Here is a 16,011-nt window from a genome sequence, read left to right as displayed (position 1 = left end):
GCTGTATTTGCTGGAGAGGAAGAAAACGATGCTCATCACCAAACGGACGTGGAAGCTGCAGGCGGATGTTTCTACTCTTTGACAGTTAAAACGTTTGGTTTTTGGACACTTGCTAGTTTAGGTACACTAAGAATAATTGCCTCTAAAACAATGACAAAAACTAGACTTTCACTTAGTCAAGCGTTAGTAATTTGTTAGAACAATAATTATTATCTGTTCGTCTTTGGCAGTTTAATGCTAGAATATTAAATGATAGATTAGATTTAGCATATATATTATATAAAAATTTATATATTTATTTATACAGTGGATAAATCCCACCGCTCTACGTATAGACAACAATCATGATGTCATACTAACGTGCTCTAACGCAGTGCCAAGGCAAACATACATCCAATTACTCACGCTACAGATGGTTTAGTTAGTAGGCATGACGCGCTTATACAAACCAATTGCAACATCCAGCAAAAAATTATTTACGTTGATGTACCGCTCTTGATTTTGCGCTGAAGAGACAGATATAAATCGCAATCGTGTAAACTGATAATATCGAGCTCTCTCTCGTACAAACATTGCAATAGTTGAATCACAAGTAACAGTGCTTTGTTACAAAAACATATGATTAATTAGAAAAATGTTTGTACTTTTTAAAAATTTGAATTTGCCAGTTAAAATTATTGACGTCACGTGAAAGTAAAGTTTCACGTGGTCTCTAAAGTATGTATGCGCGAAGTTTGGGATTACGAGGTTTTGTTGTTCTGTCAGACCTTCCAGTACAGTGCTGTACCTCTGGCCAAACTGGTAACGCTATCCGACACAGGGAACAACAAGCTGCCAACGTGCACGAAAAACTGCAGACTAAAAATCTAGTCTCGCGTAGCCAGTCCCTTGCCCGCCGCGTCCCACTTCCGGGCATGACATGAAACGGCAGGAAAGGGTCTGGCTACGCGAGACTACGTCTTGTCTGTACATGACGAGCTAGGGCTAGCAATGGCAGCAGGTACTGTTACTTGAAGAACACTAGTGGTACTATTGCTGACAAAGTCTGATCTGTCAAACAGGTGCAGAATCGACGGAGGACTTACAGCAAATGAGAGAGTCAGACCGTGCGTTGCTTGCTGGCAGCGAGGCTGAAACTAGACAGAGCGCTGATGTAACGGTTCTAACGCAAGGAAGCAATGTTCAACAAGGTTCATGCAACGTTATGCACGTACACCATCACCATGAACGTGAACGTGATCATGACACTGCAAACGAGCCTAGTAATACGAGTGGACAAGTTGCAACGGTCTCAGTACCCGACGAACAACGCACCGGTAAGATCAAAACACTTTTTTCATACAAAAGCACAATAGTTCTACGCTAGAAATCACGGTCAAGAACTATGTTGTAATTCAGACGGGGAGTCTCGCGTGCCCAGCTGTCAGTCAAAGTATGGAATCTCGAGCTGCACGCGTCATTTCCAACAAACATGTACTCACAGCTAGTAGCAACACAGATTGGTGTACGTAACTAGAAAATGAATGAAACAAGTATAGCTAAAAACATTTTGAGAAAATGATGGGTATGTACGGATGGGTATGTACAGTCTACTAGTTATTCATTCTCATCTCCTACATCACAGTCTTTTTACCTAACTAATTGCTTGCAGCAGTTTCAATCTAAAACGCAGCAGTCATGTGTGACACTCACAGTACTCGATTGTGATGTAGGAGATGAGCATGAATAAGTACATACCCATCCCTACATATACTTAGACCCATCATTTTCTCAAATTGTTTTACTGTAAAGGGGCAAATTTTCGCTGGGCAAAGTTTTCGTGGTTTTTCTTACAGAGACCATTTCGCGGGACAAAATTTTCGCTCTTTGACGTTTGGAAATAGTCACGTGATTCTGTCACGTGCTGATATGGTCTAGTCATGCTTCTCAAGTGGTTGCGTAAAGCGGGGGATGAGGGAAAACGACCGTTTCTCCCCCAACCTACTGGTGTTCCTGAAGTACGTTCGGCTGCAGTGAAGGCTGCAAATGACTGTGTGGTACAAGATCCCCTTCAGTGGGTACAGCACGTTCCTAGCGGAAAACGTCGAAAAACAGAGTACTACGCCTACAGCGCACCTGAACGGCTTGAAATCGCACAGTATGCGGCAGACAATGGAGTTGCAAGAGCTGCCAGGCACTTCAGCAGCGTACTGGATCATCCTGTCAATGAGAGTACGATCAGGGCAATGAAGAAACAGTATATCCAGAAAACCAAGCAATGTCCAAGTGAAGCACCGCTTGCCTCTCTGCCCCGGAAGAAGCGTGGCGCTCGCTTTCCATTGGTGACAACTTCAATTGTATGGTTCATGCCTACATTTACAAACTTGGGGAAGCAGCTGGAGTTGTCATTGTGCCCATTGTAATGGCGGCTGCTCGTGGGATTGTTGCTCATGAAAATAGGGCCTTTCTTAGTGATTTTGGTGGACCTTTCACTCCAACAAGAGACTGGGCTCGTGGTGTGTTGGATAGGATGGGATTTACCAAGCGTAAGGGTACAAGAGCTGCAAAACACAGAATCTCTGACCTTCCTGAAATAAAACAAACTTTGTCAGTCATTTTCTGGACTTCGTCAGCAACCGTCAAATTTCAACAGAAATGGTTGTAAACTGGGACCAAACAGGAGTCCGAATGGTCCCTTCAGGTCAGTGGACTTTTGAGAAGAAAGGATTCCAACATGTCTCTATTATTGGTTTGGATGACAAAAGAGAAATTACGGTTTTGCTGGTTGTCAGTATGGCAGGAGAAGCACTACCTGGTCAGGTGATTTACCAGGGTACAACTAATCGATGTCATCCAAAGTATGAGTTTCCTGGTTCCTGGAACATAACCCATACTGCTTCTCATTGGTCAACAGAAAATACGACCTTAGAATATATAAAAACAGTGCTGGGTTCATATTTTTGCATGAAAAGAAAGGAGTTAGGTTTGTCTGAGAAGCACCAAGGTTTGTTGATTGTTGATGTTTTCAGAGCTCATCGGACAGATGCCGTCCGTAAAGCGCTTGAAGATGAAAATGTATATGTATTGTATGTACTGACATGCTACACGGATAATTTACAACCGTTAGATTTGACAGTCAATAAGTCTTTAAAGAAGACTTGAGGAAGTCATTCCAAGGCTAGTATGGCAATCAGGTTTAAGCAGCAACTGGACAGTGGAGTTGCTGTCAGTGACGTTGCTGTTGATCTCAGACTGTCTTCTATCAAGCAATTGCATGCTGGGTGGATTCTTCGTGCCCACAAGTCAATTTCCGATTGTCCTGAGCTCATAAAGAGTGGGTTCTCTCAGGCTGGTCTCTGTATGCCTCTAGTTAGTAGCACCTCAGTGTCAGAGACAAGCCAACAGGAGAGAAACACTGCTATGAGCAGTTCTGATACTAGTACCGGTATTAGTTCACTAAATCACTCCACCTCTTGCACATCAACTGTGTCTATAATTTCTATGCAGCAGAGATCCCAGTCAAACCATCATAGTAGTAGGAATGATCAGTGCAACGGTCTTTCTGTTGCACTGCATGTGCAATGCTATGATTCAGTACATCGCTATCTACTCCCATCACAACTTTGACAGTCTCTTTTGAATGATCGAAATGGTAGCAATGCTTGCACTGTGATATCTGTCTGTGTAGCAGCCCAGATCGTTCAAGATCGTTTGTAAATTCCTAGTCCGGGCTTAAAGCCAACACAACAGACAATCAACGCTTTCATTGACTGCATGGAAGCAGGCAATAGACGGTATGAACTTTCTGGTTGCAATGGATTTTTGTCAGTATATGCCGCACTAGGCAATGCCTGTTCGGATATGCCTGTAGTAGTTGCCAAGGGAGGTGACTTTTTGGAGTTTGGGACTATACCCATTTTGAACAGGTTTTGCAGACTATCAGAGACCAAGCTTCCAAAACAAACAGAGTCCATGCTGGTGTAGTTGTAATGCCAAGTCATTTCCCTGTCGCTATTGCGTTCGATCCTGTGAGATTGTCCGTTGCAGCTTTCGACAGCCTCTCCCACAATATTCAGAGTACGAAATTTGGTGCATCTATTGCTGTTGCGGGATTTGATCATCCTAGTGTCCAGCAGATGGCAGCCTTTCTTGATCTTACCTTGAACCGAAATGGATTGACAAATGGAACTATGAAAGGCGCTGATATAATCTTAATTGCTTCAGTTGTTGCAGAGCAGGTGTGACGTTTGTTAATAATTGTAGTAGTACTGTACTCTAATGGTATAGCACAGTACAGTAGTTGCTGAAGATTTAGACAAAATTGTCACTGTATCCTCTATTTCTACATATAACATTAGCGTTGGGTTGTGTTTGATTAATTAATAAGAACATTAACGCAATCTTGCAGAGCACGTTACTGCCTGGCAGCCACGCCCACCTACGGGACCGCACAGTTTCACAGAAATTTTCGCGTGACTTTAATTTTGCGGAAATGTTTACAACCGCGAATATAGCGAAAATTTTACCCACGCGAAAATTTGCCCCTTTACAGTATACTTGTAGCCTATGCATTGCATGCAGCTGAAACAGCAGTTGTACATGGTGTAGCTCAAAAACGAGAACTTTAAGCAAACTGTTTGCAAGCGTATTAAAATATACTGAAAAATTTAGCTTTCTACAGTAGCTCATTTTCTGTCGACTTCGTGCATGTCTAGTACATATTCAAGGGCTTAATTTGCGTACTACTTGAAATTTTCTTGAGTCTTGCAGCTGTCAACTGACAATGATAATTTTTTGACAATAATGTTTTAGGAAATTTCAAAGGGGGTATAATCATTCCGGTCTATCTGTATACTGATTTTCATTTAAGGAAGAAACCACTGCGAGACCTTGAGTGTTATGTTGTTGAGCACCAGACACGCGCGCACGCACGCGCGCGCACACACACACACACACACACACACACACACACACACACACACACACAAACTTGTGATGTAGGGATGGGTATGTACTTATTCATGCTCATCTCCTACATCACAATCGAGTACTGTGAGTGCCACACATGACTGCTGCGTTTTAGATTGAAACTGCTGCTAGCAATTAATTAGGTAAAAGATTGTGATGTAGCAGATGAGAATTAATAAGTAGTAGACTGTACATACCCATCCCTACATGTTTGTGTTTGATATAAAAAACATACGCACGCACGCACGCATACACACATAATTGAGTCCACACACACACACACACACACGTGTATTAGTTCGTTTGCTAGTAGCTGTGTAGTCTTGTCTTGTAGTTGTAAACCGGCATTATGCATTTTTGTGATGTACACTGCATGTGTGGCGCTATGTGGTTATACATTATATTTAGGAACTAAATTGTAGAAGTTTCTTTATACGCATACTTTGACAAACTTATTTTTGGTGTATGTTACCAGAAGCGATCAATTCAGTAAAGAGGATATCAAAAAACATTCCTACCATTGTTGCTGTCTGTGGTATACTATTTGCGGTAGGATTCCAAGCCTGGACGACGTATAATTCTTCTCTTACATCTTATTCACTGCCTTTCAATACTCCACACTTCATTGGCAGAGAAAAGGAAGTGCAAAACATTAGCCATTTGCTGTCTTTTTTGGGAGCAACAGGCAGTAATGAGGAGAATCCCAACATGGTGAATATTGTTGGAGCTCCAGGATTTGGAAAGTCAACTCTTGCAATTGCTGTTGGAAATGAGTTATTGAAACGTGGTATACATGTACACTATGCTGATCTGAACGGAGTAGATTCGTCACAGGATGCTACTGCTACCATATTAGCAACTGTTACAAACAAATTGGAAGTAATCAATAATAAAGATCATGTTCGTTGGGCGAAAAGCGTCTACCGTAAGACATTGCTCATTTTAGACAATTGTGATGAGTTGATGAAAGATGGAGTTAGAAGTATTTTTCTCAAAACTTTAACTGAAATGTTGCGGATGAGTCACAGCTTGAGGCTGTTGACGACGGCGAGGTATGACTACACTCTGCTGAGCGTAAAAAGTGTTTCATTTGCAGTCGAGCCACTCTCGACGGAGTCTGCAACACAACTTCTTTTGAATATATCATCACATACAAATTTTTCAGTAGCTTCCTCACTTGCAAACCTTACTGGTAGAGCAGCTTTGGCCATTAAAATAGTAGGAGCTTTGTTGAAGGAAGGAGAACTTGCAGACCAACTAGCAAATGAACTGGCTATAAAGCCAATAGAAACTCTGAGTCCAAAAGAATTTCAGCCAGAAGATCAAATAAGATTGGTCATTGCTTCTTCATTTCGACGTCTTTCTAAATCCTTGACTCGATGCATAGCTATTTTTGCTCAGATACCCGGATCTTTTGATAAAAGCGCTGCTGCTGCTGTTCTTAACGTAACCACTTCTGAAGCTCGGAAGAAATGCCTGAAACCAATTGCAAAACGATGTTTGTTGGAATTCAATGATCATGTTAAACGATATTACATGCACAAACTGATCAAAGCATTTGTTATAGAAGAACTTGGTGTACGAGGGGATCGTCAATTTGTTAGAGATCGATTTTTTGTTCATTATTTCAGGCGACTTATTGATCTTGCTGGAAGATACAACCAAAATCCAAGAGAAGTGCTACGAAGCTATGATAACGATCAACATAATTTTTACTACGTTCTTTTTTACTTTATGGATCCAAGATTTGCTGTTACTGCTAGCGACAGCGTACGCCAAAGTGTCGTGACTCTTTCTCAGCTAGCAGCTAATCTGTTCCTTGTTCGTTTGCCTGCTGGTCAACTTTTTCGTTGGTATCGTGCTGCTCGAGAATATGCTGTTCGCTTACCAAGATCAGACGAGAAGAATAACAGAAAGTACTGCGATGTTATGTTATTGCTAGTAAGGGCAGCAACAAAAGAAGCAAACAGAAATTATAAGATCACCACTATACTGGAAGAAGACAGATATTTCATGTTGCATTGTGATGTTAACTTAAAATTGAAAATTGTTGAACATATATGTCTTAGCCCTTATGAACTTACTGATATTCCAGACGGTGTGCTTGATTGCTATAGTACTCACGCTCTGCTTCTATCACTACCTGTTTTGCATATCTCTAACTTTTGGAATCTCGGCATTCTTTTTCACAATCATAGTCTTGATTATGCAGCTTACTTGTGTTTTGTGAAGGCTGGACTTTACTTTGGAAAGATAGACAAACGAAAGAAAATGACATGTCTGAAGTCGGTTGTGGAAGTATTTGAAAGACATGATCAGCACACTAATAAACCAATGTTACTTAACTTCCTCGATAACCTCAATAATGAAGAGATGGCTTCTTCCCGTCAGTCGCATAAAATATTGATTGAGTTGGGATCAGCCTATCATCGACTGTCAAACTATGAGTCTGCCATTCCACCTTTGTTGCATGCTTATGAAATGATAAAAGATCTGTTGAAAGAAAACGACGCAGAAATCTTTCGAGTCTGCTATTTGCTAGGCAAAGCCTACTTTGCAATTGAACGTAACGAAAAAGCTGCGAACTATTTGAACAAAAGTTTATTGATTTCGAAAACGTTGTATGGAAATGATCACTCGCAAACGGCTGTGTGTCACGTAAAACTTGCTGACGCTTTGAAAGTACTTAACGTTGACGAAGCTTTGACACATTGGATGGAGGCTGCAAGAATATATGAAACCGTTCTTATTGACGATCTTGAAGTATTTTGGATTTATAAGAGGATTGGCGATTGGCAATTTCAACACTTTTGTCCATATTCGGGAGCAAAGTATTACTATAAAGCACATCGTATTCTTTATAAAACAAACGGAACTAAACTACAGCCTGAAACCGTTTCGAGTACTACGACAAGAGATCTGCAAACATCGCCGTCTTCGGTTACCGTTTGGACGAACGTTGCTGCTAAAAATGTATACGATTACGTTGACGCGTTGCTATCAGAAGATGAACCGTTCAAACATTTTTACGGTTCTTTAATAGTTTGGTGTTTAGTTTACTTTCCAGCTTGTTTTCTTCTCCTTTTGGCTTATATAGTTGTTATTAAATTATTATATATTATTAGAACCAATTGTTTTTACGTTAGGGTTTTACATTTTAGTTGATTGCAACGTAATCGTAACTTTTGATTAATGCATGCGCTTGGTGTACATGCATGCATGTAGAGATTATATGGTAACGAAGAAAGTTTATACATACGTATATGTACGATTTAATTAGAACTGCTGATTGAACGTGTTGCAAGCTGTGCAGACCTAACGTCAAATAAAGTCAACATTCAATTTTGAATGAGCTATTTATAACATTATAGAGAGCCACTAATATTGAAAATGTTATTTCTATTTTCAAAAGAGTTTAATCTATGATGTGTCATAAACTTTAGTTAGATTTCAGTATTTTAATTAATATGTAACAACAGCAACGCTGTTAATAGGTATATCAATTTAAATAACAAAAAATTATGCTGAACTGTACCTTTGTGTTAATAACGGTTGCATATAATGACTAATGTAACTTTATAAGCTAAACTGTTAACGTTGTATTACACTTCCTGCGGCAATCGAAACCAACAAGCAAAAAGCAAACGATAACCTTCACAACTTTAAGTGATAGTAACGCGCTAGTGACACTTCGACATCAAACTCTGGTTTGCAGCCGAATTTACTTGAATGGTGCACTTTTCGATCTATGATGTAACGGGAAGAACTGCATGACACCATGTATCGTGAGACAATCAGCGAATTGTGTAAGCGAATGTTTGCTGACTGTTACGAACTCGAGTAGCAGGAGTCTACTACACAATTTCCCGCGGAGACGACAAGACATTCAACTCAGAATGTACACACACGCTTCTCTAACCGGTACTCTGACGTACGCATTCAGTCAAATGCAAATTTTGTCAGTCAAAGCTAAACCCCTCCTCCACCGCTATTATTAGCGTATGCATGCATGCATTATCTATCACATCCCGGATCCGGATGGGGTTAAGGGGGTTGAAACCCCCGCTTTTCTAATAGGCGTGGTTTAATAGTTTCATATAAATTTTATTAGAAAAGAAACAATTATTAATGCTATAAATAACTGCTACCAGGTCAACCCCCTCTTTCAAAAATTCCTAGATCCGGACCTGCGTGATACAGCATACGACAAGAGACGTGACAAGGGTCCCCCTTCAAGCGAAGACTTGTCGACTCGTCGACGTTTTTGGGACACACGCCTTTGTCGTTAGTCATGTCATTCTGCTTAAGTAGTCGGCTTCATTATCCTTCCCTCTAATGGCCTCGATCCGAAATCGGTCCGTAACTTTGCAACGATAACGCCCACCGCATAACTCTGTCATTCACGTACTTCGTTTGGTTCAGTGACGAGAGAGGTTGATGGTCAGTTTGTAGAATGAACTCTCGGCCGTATAGAAACATTCTCAGTTCCATATAATAGCTAAACATTCCTTCTCTATGGCTGAAAACTTCTGCTCACGTTCCGTCAACTTCTTACTGACATACGTTACTGGGAAATATCAGCCGTCATGTTCCTGCATAAGGATAGCACCAATTCCTACGTCAGATGCATCTGCAATCAAAACATGCGCCTTACCTGTGATCCGCAGACGGAGTATCGGTCGAGACGGGATCGCGGCTTTCAACGCTGAGTAAGCGTTTTCTTGGACGTTTCCCCACTCCACCCTGTTGGGCTATCTCTCCTTGGTCAGTCCGTCAATGGTGCAGCGATTGACAGATAGTTTGGCACGTAGTCGCAATAGAATCCCGTCAAATCCAATTAATGAATGATCGAACTTTCTTCTTAGTCTTTGGTCTAGCAGCCTCCCTGACCTTGCACACGTTGTCTTCTAATGGACTGCTTGTACCATTTCCAACACGATATCCTACGAAGTCGATTGCCTTTGCACAAACGCCCATTTTGGATGGTCTCGCTGTCATCTTGGCACGAGACATCCTCTGGAGCACTTCACGTATCGTACGTAGATGTTCTTCCCACGAGCAGTTGTGCACCAGTATGTTATCGACAAAGTCATCCAAATTCCGCATTCCCTCCAACAGTTTCTTTATCGCTCCTGGCATTGGTTGCACTCGAATTTACCATTCCAAAGGGAATTCGCGAGAATTCATACATTTTATCGGGAGTAGCAAACGCAGTCTTGGAGATATTCTTCTCCGCCACGGGTACCTGCCAGTAGCCTTTGGATAGATCGATCTTTGTAAACCATTCGTCGTTACTGATATTTTGTGATGCATCAGTTATCGACCCCATAGGCTCTGGGTCCACCACGGTGGCTTTGTTCAGTTTTCTGAAATCTACGCGACACGATTTGACCCATCTCGTTTTGTCGATGACTATTGGCGCCAGATAGGGTGAGCGAGATTCTCGAATTATTTCATCTCTAGCATCGTCTCAATTTCCTTTCGAAGTTCTTCCCTCACGGCAAATGGTATGGGGTAGGGACTTGATCGTATTGGAGTCGTCGCCGTTAGCTTAACTTGGTGGTGGACCATAGGTCCGTCCTCCCAGGGACATCGTTGAATACGTGTTGAAATTCCACGATCACCTCTCGGACCTGCGTACGTTGGTGAGCGGTGAGATCTTCACCCGTCGCCTCGTCCTCAAGCGACTCTTGAGTTCAACACGTGCTCATATCTAATAGCTAATCGTCGTCTATTGCGTCGTTGGGGCCGCCTGCGTCGTTGGGGCCGCCTACCTCGTCAATTTTTAGTACTGCCGAACTCACCAGGTCGAGGACTGCTCCTCCCTTGCTCGGAACGTTTCCACGCTATCAGTGGCGTGCTATTTTCTGTCGTGGTAATTCTTTATTATATTCACATGGTTGACGACGTAGTCTTTCAGACCTACTGATCGCTCAATCTTATAAGGGTTTTTCATTGCATAACCAACTTGTTTCGATCCGTGGGACGTAAAAGCAACTCTAAATCATTCGGTTTTAGCACGCGTTTCTTACTTTTTCGGTCAAATAACCGCTTGTATCGGCTTTGCAATCTTCCTAATTCCCTGTTACCCAACCTTAACGTGTCTTGCAGCCTCTCTCTTAGCTCCAACACATGCATATTGGTAAGAACTGCGTACTTCTTCGTTATCATCCTCATTCGTCCACAACCGTTGCAGTGCACGTATCGGTCCCTTCACAGTTCTACCATACAATAGTTTGAATGGCACAAACTCAGTCGATTCTTGCGGTACCTCTCGATAGGCGAATAATAAAGGGTTTACGTATATCTGTGCCGTTGTCGTGGTTGTTCGAAGCACAGCCTAGCATGGCCTTCACGGTGCCGTTGAACTTCTCAACAAGTCCTTTGCACATGGGGTGGTACGGAGTGTTCGTAATCTGGCGAACATCGAGCAATCGGGCGACCTCGCCCATACACTCTGACAGAAATAGGCTGCCCATGTTACTGAGGATCTCTTCCGGAATGCTCAGGCGCCTGTATCCCGACCCCCCCCCCCCCCCCCCCGGTCACTGACTCTGCAAATATTCTTTGCCGTACGGCCTCGGAGTACTGCATGGCATAGTCGACGAACGTGAGTATATACCTGTGACCGTCTTCACTAGGTGGGTGTATGGGACCGATCAACAGCAACTCTCTTGAACGGCGAATCCACTAGAGGCATTTGCTGTAGAGGAGTATTTGGTATCTGACCCCTCTTCACGGTCTTCTGACAAATATCACACGTTCTAAAGTATCTGGCCACATCCTTCCGTAACCCTGGCCAGTAGCAATTACTGAGCACTCTGTCTGTCGTCTTGCGAGTACACAAATGGTCTCCCATGACTGGGTCGCACGCTAGAAATATGACTTGTTGGCTCAAAGGCGTAGGCACCATAACTTGTCGAACTGGCTTTCCGTGGTTCACTTCTTAATGCTTAAATATCCGGTATAATACATGATTTCTAGTCTCGAACTTGACTTTCTATTGTCCTTTGACTCGCGCCTCGTTTCGCACCCTGTCATATCTTGTCAGGAAACGGTCTTTTTTTGCATCCTGGCGATCTCTCCTTTGTTGAGCGTTTCTTCGCAGTCGCGTGTTTTAGCGGTGATACCTGCGTTCCTCTGCGTGCTCGTGCCTTGGTGGTAACTGCATGCGTTTTGATCCATTCCCGATCAGGGTCGTTAGCGGGTCTAGCCCCTGGCACATTTCCAATTATGACATCGTACACGACGTCGGAAGGGCAAAGGGCATAAACTCTTGCCTTCAAATACGGCGAATCGATCTCAACGTCAGTGATCGGCATTCGCTTCAGGGAGTAGTCGGCCAACTGCATTATTTCATTTCTCCCGTGTACTGACTATTCTGATCTTACCTTAGTTTCACAATGAATTCGCTGCAACCAGTGTCGCGTAATACTCTCACGGTCTCGCCACCATTCTTGCCATCTCTTACGGGCATGCTTCGAAGACTATCGGAACATTGCTCTCTCCGACAGTACATACTGTAAACCAAGAAAGTTTTGGTGACAATTTATTTTCGGTACTGAAATGAGGTACTAAAATAAATCTCAACCTAAATTTTGTATAAGGAGCCAGCAGCAATGTCCGGAAACATGGTATCTTTGTAGAAGGGACTTTGCGCCCTAACTTGGATGAAAAGTGCCTCGAAGCTGCTTGCAGCCCATGCAAGTCAACGCACCTAGCCATACTTGCACGCATTTCAGAGCCGTATTGCTGATGCTGCAAACGAATCCTTTTGCTCTTGCTTGTGGCAGTCTCACACATAGAAGCATCAATCTCTGCATTTGCTAAGGCGCATGCTGCCGCGTCAGTCTCCAACGTTGGAGTCTGGAAGGCCGGCAGTTCTTGGTATTGATAACTCGGCAGCTGGATTTGTCTTCCCTAGCCATTTCAGAAGTCTTTTTATCCTGCACAGTGGCTAGAGCTGGGCAATTCAACAGCACACGCGTGTAATACATAGTAGCATGCGCACGCACACTCACACCTACTAGTAACGTCAAACTTGTAATGTCTGCAAGTTTTATTTCTAAGAGTACAGGAACTCCTGTGCTGTACACACCAGCTGTGCTGAGCACAATTGCGAGGTACTCTAGAGATATTCTGTGCATCCACACAGAAGTTTCAATTAAACTTCGACGTACCAAAAATTGCTACCGAAATGGAATATTCAGGAGGTACGAAAATTTTCACGCTACTAAGATTTCTTGGTTTACAGTAAGTAATTTCGTCTCCCCGTTGCTACCTGGAACTGCGTGACCACTCTCAACTGATGGTTCGGCGCGTTTCCATTCTACCACACACGCATTCGGCTGCGAGGAAGTTGTCTCTCGTGCAGCTATCTTTCTCGCAGAACCGTCTTTCTCGTCGGCCACCGCTCGGTCTCCCAATGTCTGGGTATTGGCATTGGAGTTTATCACAGATTCACTGGGGCGCACTATGCTCCAACATTTCCTAGCCTCATGACCGATTTTGTCACATTTGGAACATCGTCGTTTATCTATCTCTTTGCATTTGATGGCTCTATGACCGTACTTCTTGCATACAAAGCCTTGTACGCCTCCGCTCCTGACCGCCTTCGATCTTTCCTCTGTAGCGACGTCGTAACTGGTATATCACTGTCGACCGGAGCCTTTGCTGCTGGGGTGATATCACATACAGTTGTCGGTTTCTAGCCGTTAGGAACTTCTTCGCGGATTCGGCTACCTCGCCCATGGCGTACATAGCTTTTACTCGGCTAGGTCGCGTGGGCAAGAGTTAAGAAACTTTTACATCACCACGAGGTCACGTATTGCTTCTGGAGAAGATTCGTCAATGCCTGGAGTAATCCACTTATCAAAGTAGTTTGCAGTCGCACTATAAATTGAAGCGCTGATTCATCCTGTTCTGGCTTTACCCTACGAAACCTATTTTGGTAGCCTTCCTTCGTGAGATTATATGTTTTCAACAGCGCTTCCTTCATCTGCAAGTACTGCAGTGCGCAGTGCACGTTCGAAAGTCTTGAGTATAGGTATCCGACGCTCTACCTGTTAGCAATGCGCTCAAGTACGTGGCTCACTCCTCCTCCTTCCAGTTGTTGCTCTTCGCAAACGTACGAATTGCTGAGGTAACTATCTAACTCGTCTTGACCGTTACCAAACGATAGCATTTTTGGCGCTTTGGAAACATCCAAGCATCCTCGAAGCATCGCGTCTTACCAACAACGTACGGCTAGCTTCAATTTCTAACCGTTTTAGTTCCAACTCGTGTCTCATTCTCAATTCCTTACGTTCAGAATCGCTCTGTGCTTCTTCTGCACTGGCCTTCTCGCCTTTGCAGCGTCTGCTTTGCTTTTGCCTCGTGCTTCCGAATTTCTTCTTCCACCTCTAACTGGGCCCTCTTCAACTCTCTTTCTCTCGTTGCCTCTCTTCCCTCTCAATCCTCTGCTGTTCTATTACGAAGGTTTTGAGGTCCTCACCCTTCAGGCCTATCTTTCGTCCTAATTCGATCAGGTGGTCCATGTCGGAAGGCCTAGCTCCTGGTTACTTAGCAGCGTACTTAACCGTATACGTCGGAACTCACACCACGACAGTACAGACACTCAGCAATAATTAAATTAACATTACTGGTATACTTGCCTCTAAGTCTCCTCTAAGCTGCTTCCTCACCTCGACTCGTTCTTTGGTAGACCGTCCGGCCGTGCTCTACGTCAGGCGTGACTCAATTCTCCCGGACACCCCCAGAATGTCACGATCCCGAGTAGCAGGAGTCTACTCCAGCGGAATGCGGGGTGTGCCAACACTGTTTCTTGCGGAGACGACAAGCTCTACCAGACACTCAAGTCAATGGACACAGTGCACACGCTTTTTTTCTAACCAGCACTCTGACGTACAGTACTAGTCAACGCTAAACCCCTCTCCCACCGCTATATTATTAGCTTATGCATGCATTGTCTATCACGTCTATTATATACAGCATACGACAAAAGACGTGACGTGACATTCACTTTGGTTCAACTCAGGAAGAGGCTACAACGTGTGAACGATGGCATTGTCAAACAAATTTTGCTTAATAATGAAACATTCAAATTCTGCGGCCACACCAAATTTTACTAAATATACTCTAGAGCAACCAACATTTTATGTGCTATATTTAGGAGAATATATATTGTGATAGTGAAGCAGACAGGTAGGTCTTAACTTAATAAGAGTCAGAAGTTTGGACCATGTCCTCTTCTGATGTTAGCAACGTTATCAAATTTAAGTTAACGCTGTAGACAGGCCTTATTAAAAACATCATAGCCTCAGACAATCGTTTAGTTCTATCGAGTGCAATACAGCAAGTAAATTACCAATTAATAATGCAGGAATTAATTAATATAAGGATATAGATAGGAAACGAACTTGTCAGTGAAATTATACGTAAAACCACGATTTTGACTTGTGATCATATCTAGTAGAAATTTCTGCATAAAAACTAAACAGGATTAATTTATACATAAATTATTTATTAAAAATATTGCCATAATATTTGACCAAATTACAGCCACAAATGAGGGATAAATTAATGTCGCGGCTTCTGTCTCAGCAAGCAAAAACAGTCAGCAACACAACCACCATTTTAAGCGAAAGACGACATTTATGGTATAAATACCACTAAAACAGAACGTTCCTTTGTAGTCAAATCTGTTCGAGTTTTGCACTCTCGATGACGTAACGCGCAGAACTGAGACCGCCGGCGACGACGAGCAGATTTTCGTCAGCGAACGCTCCGTGCGACATCCACTCGTGGTTCAAATCCGGAAAAGGCAACCAAGCGTGACTAGCATCGTTGTCCAACAACAGAACCGTCGAAGTAGCCGAATTGTGCGACGAATAATCATCTCTGCTCAATCCGCCTATAGCCAAAAGCTTTCCGTTACAGTGTGCTAGGGTAGGATCGTACCTTATAGTCGGTGCTACTCCTCGCCATCGTGCACTCTTGTCGAGCTTTCCGAGATCTAGAGTTTCCACAGAGTTGATGAAATTTCCACTGCCGTTTCTTCCACCT

The 16,011-nt window shown here is 43.1% G+C and overlaps 2 protein-coding genes across 2 annotated transcripts in view; one reads left to right on the top strand and one right to left on the bottom strand.

The window, feature by feature from the left end:
- Positions 1-5,964: 5,964 nt before the first annotated feature.
- LOC134185186 (uncharacterized) lies at positions 5,965-8,236 on the top strand. Its single transcript, XM_062652968.1, has one exon. The coding sequence runs from the start codon at positions 5,965-5,967 to the stop codon at positions 8,110-8,112; it is 2,148 nt and encodes a 715-aa protein (XP_062508952.1). The 3' UTR covers positions 8,113-8,236.
- A 7,184-nt stretch (positions 8,237-15,420) lies between these two features.
- Positions 15,421-16,011, bottom strand: part of LOC134185878 (kelch-like protein 18) — a 3,710-nt gene continuing 3,119 nt past the window's right edge. Inside the window, exon 4 of the mRNA XM_062653762.1 lies at positions 15,421-16,011. This exon is cut by the window's right edge and continues 518 nt beyond it. Within this exon, the coding sequence (XP_062509746.1) occupies positions 15,642-16,011 (370 nt within the window). The 3' untranslated portion in view covers positions 15,421-15,641.

This window comes from Corticium candelabrum, chromosome 10 (genome assembly GCF_963422355.1).
Source record: "Corticium candelabrum chromosome 10, ooCorCand1.1, whole genome shotgun sequence".
Taxonomy (NCBI): domain Eukaryota; kingdom Metazoa; phylum Porifera; class Homoscleromorpha; order Homosclerophorida; family Plakinidae; genus Corticium; species Corticium candelabrum.
This window is presented reverse-complemented; position numbering and strand designations above follow the sequence as displayed.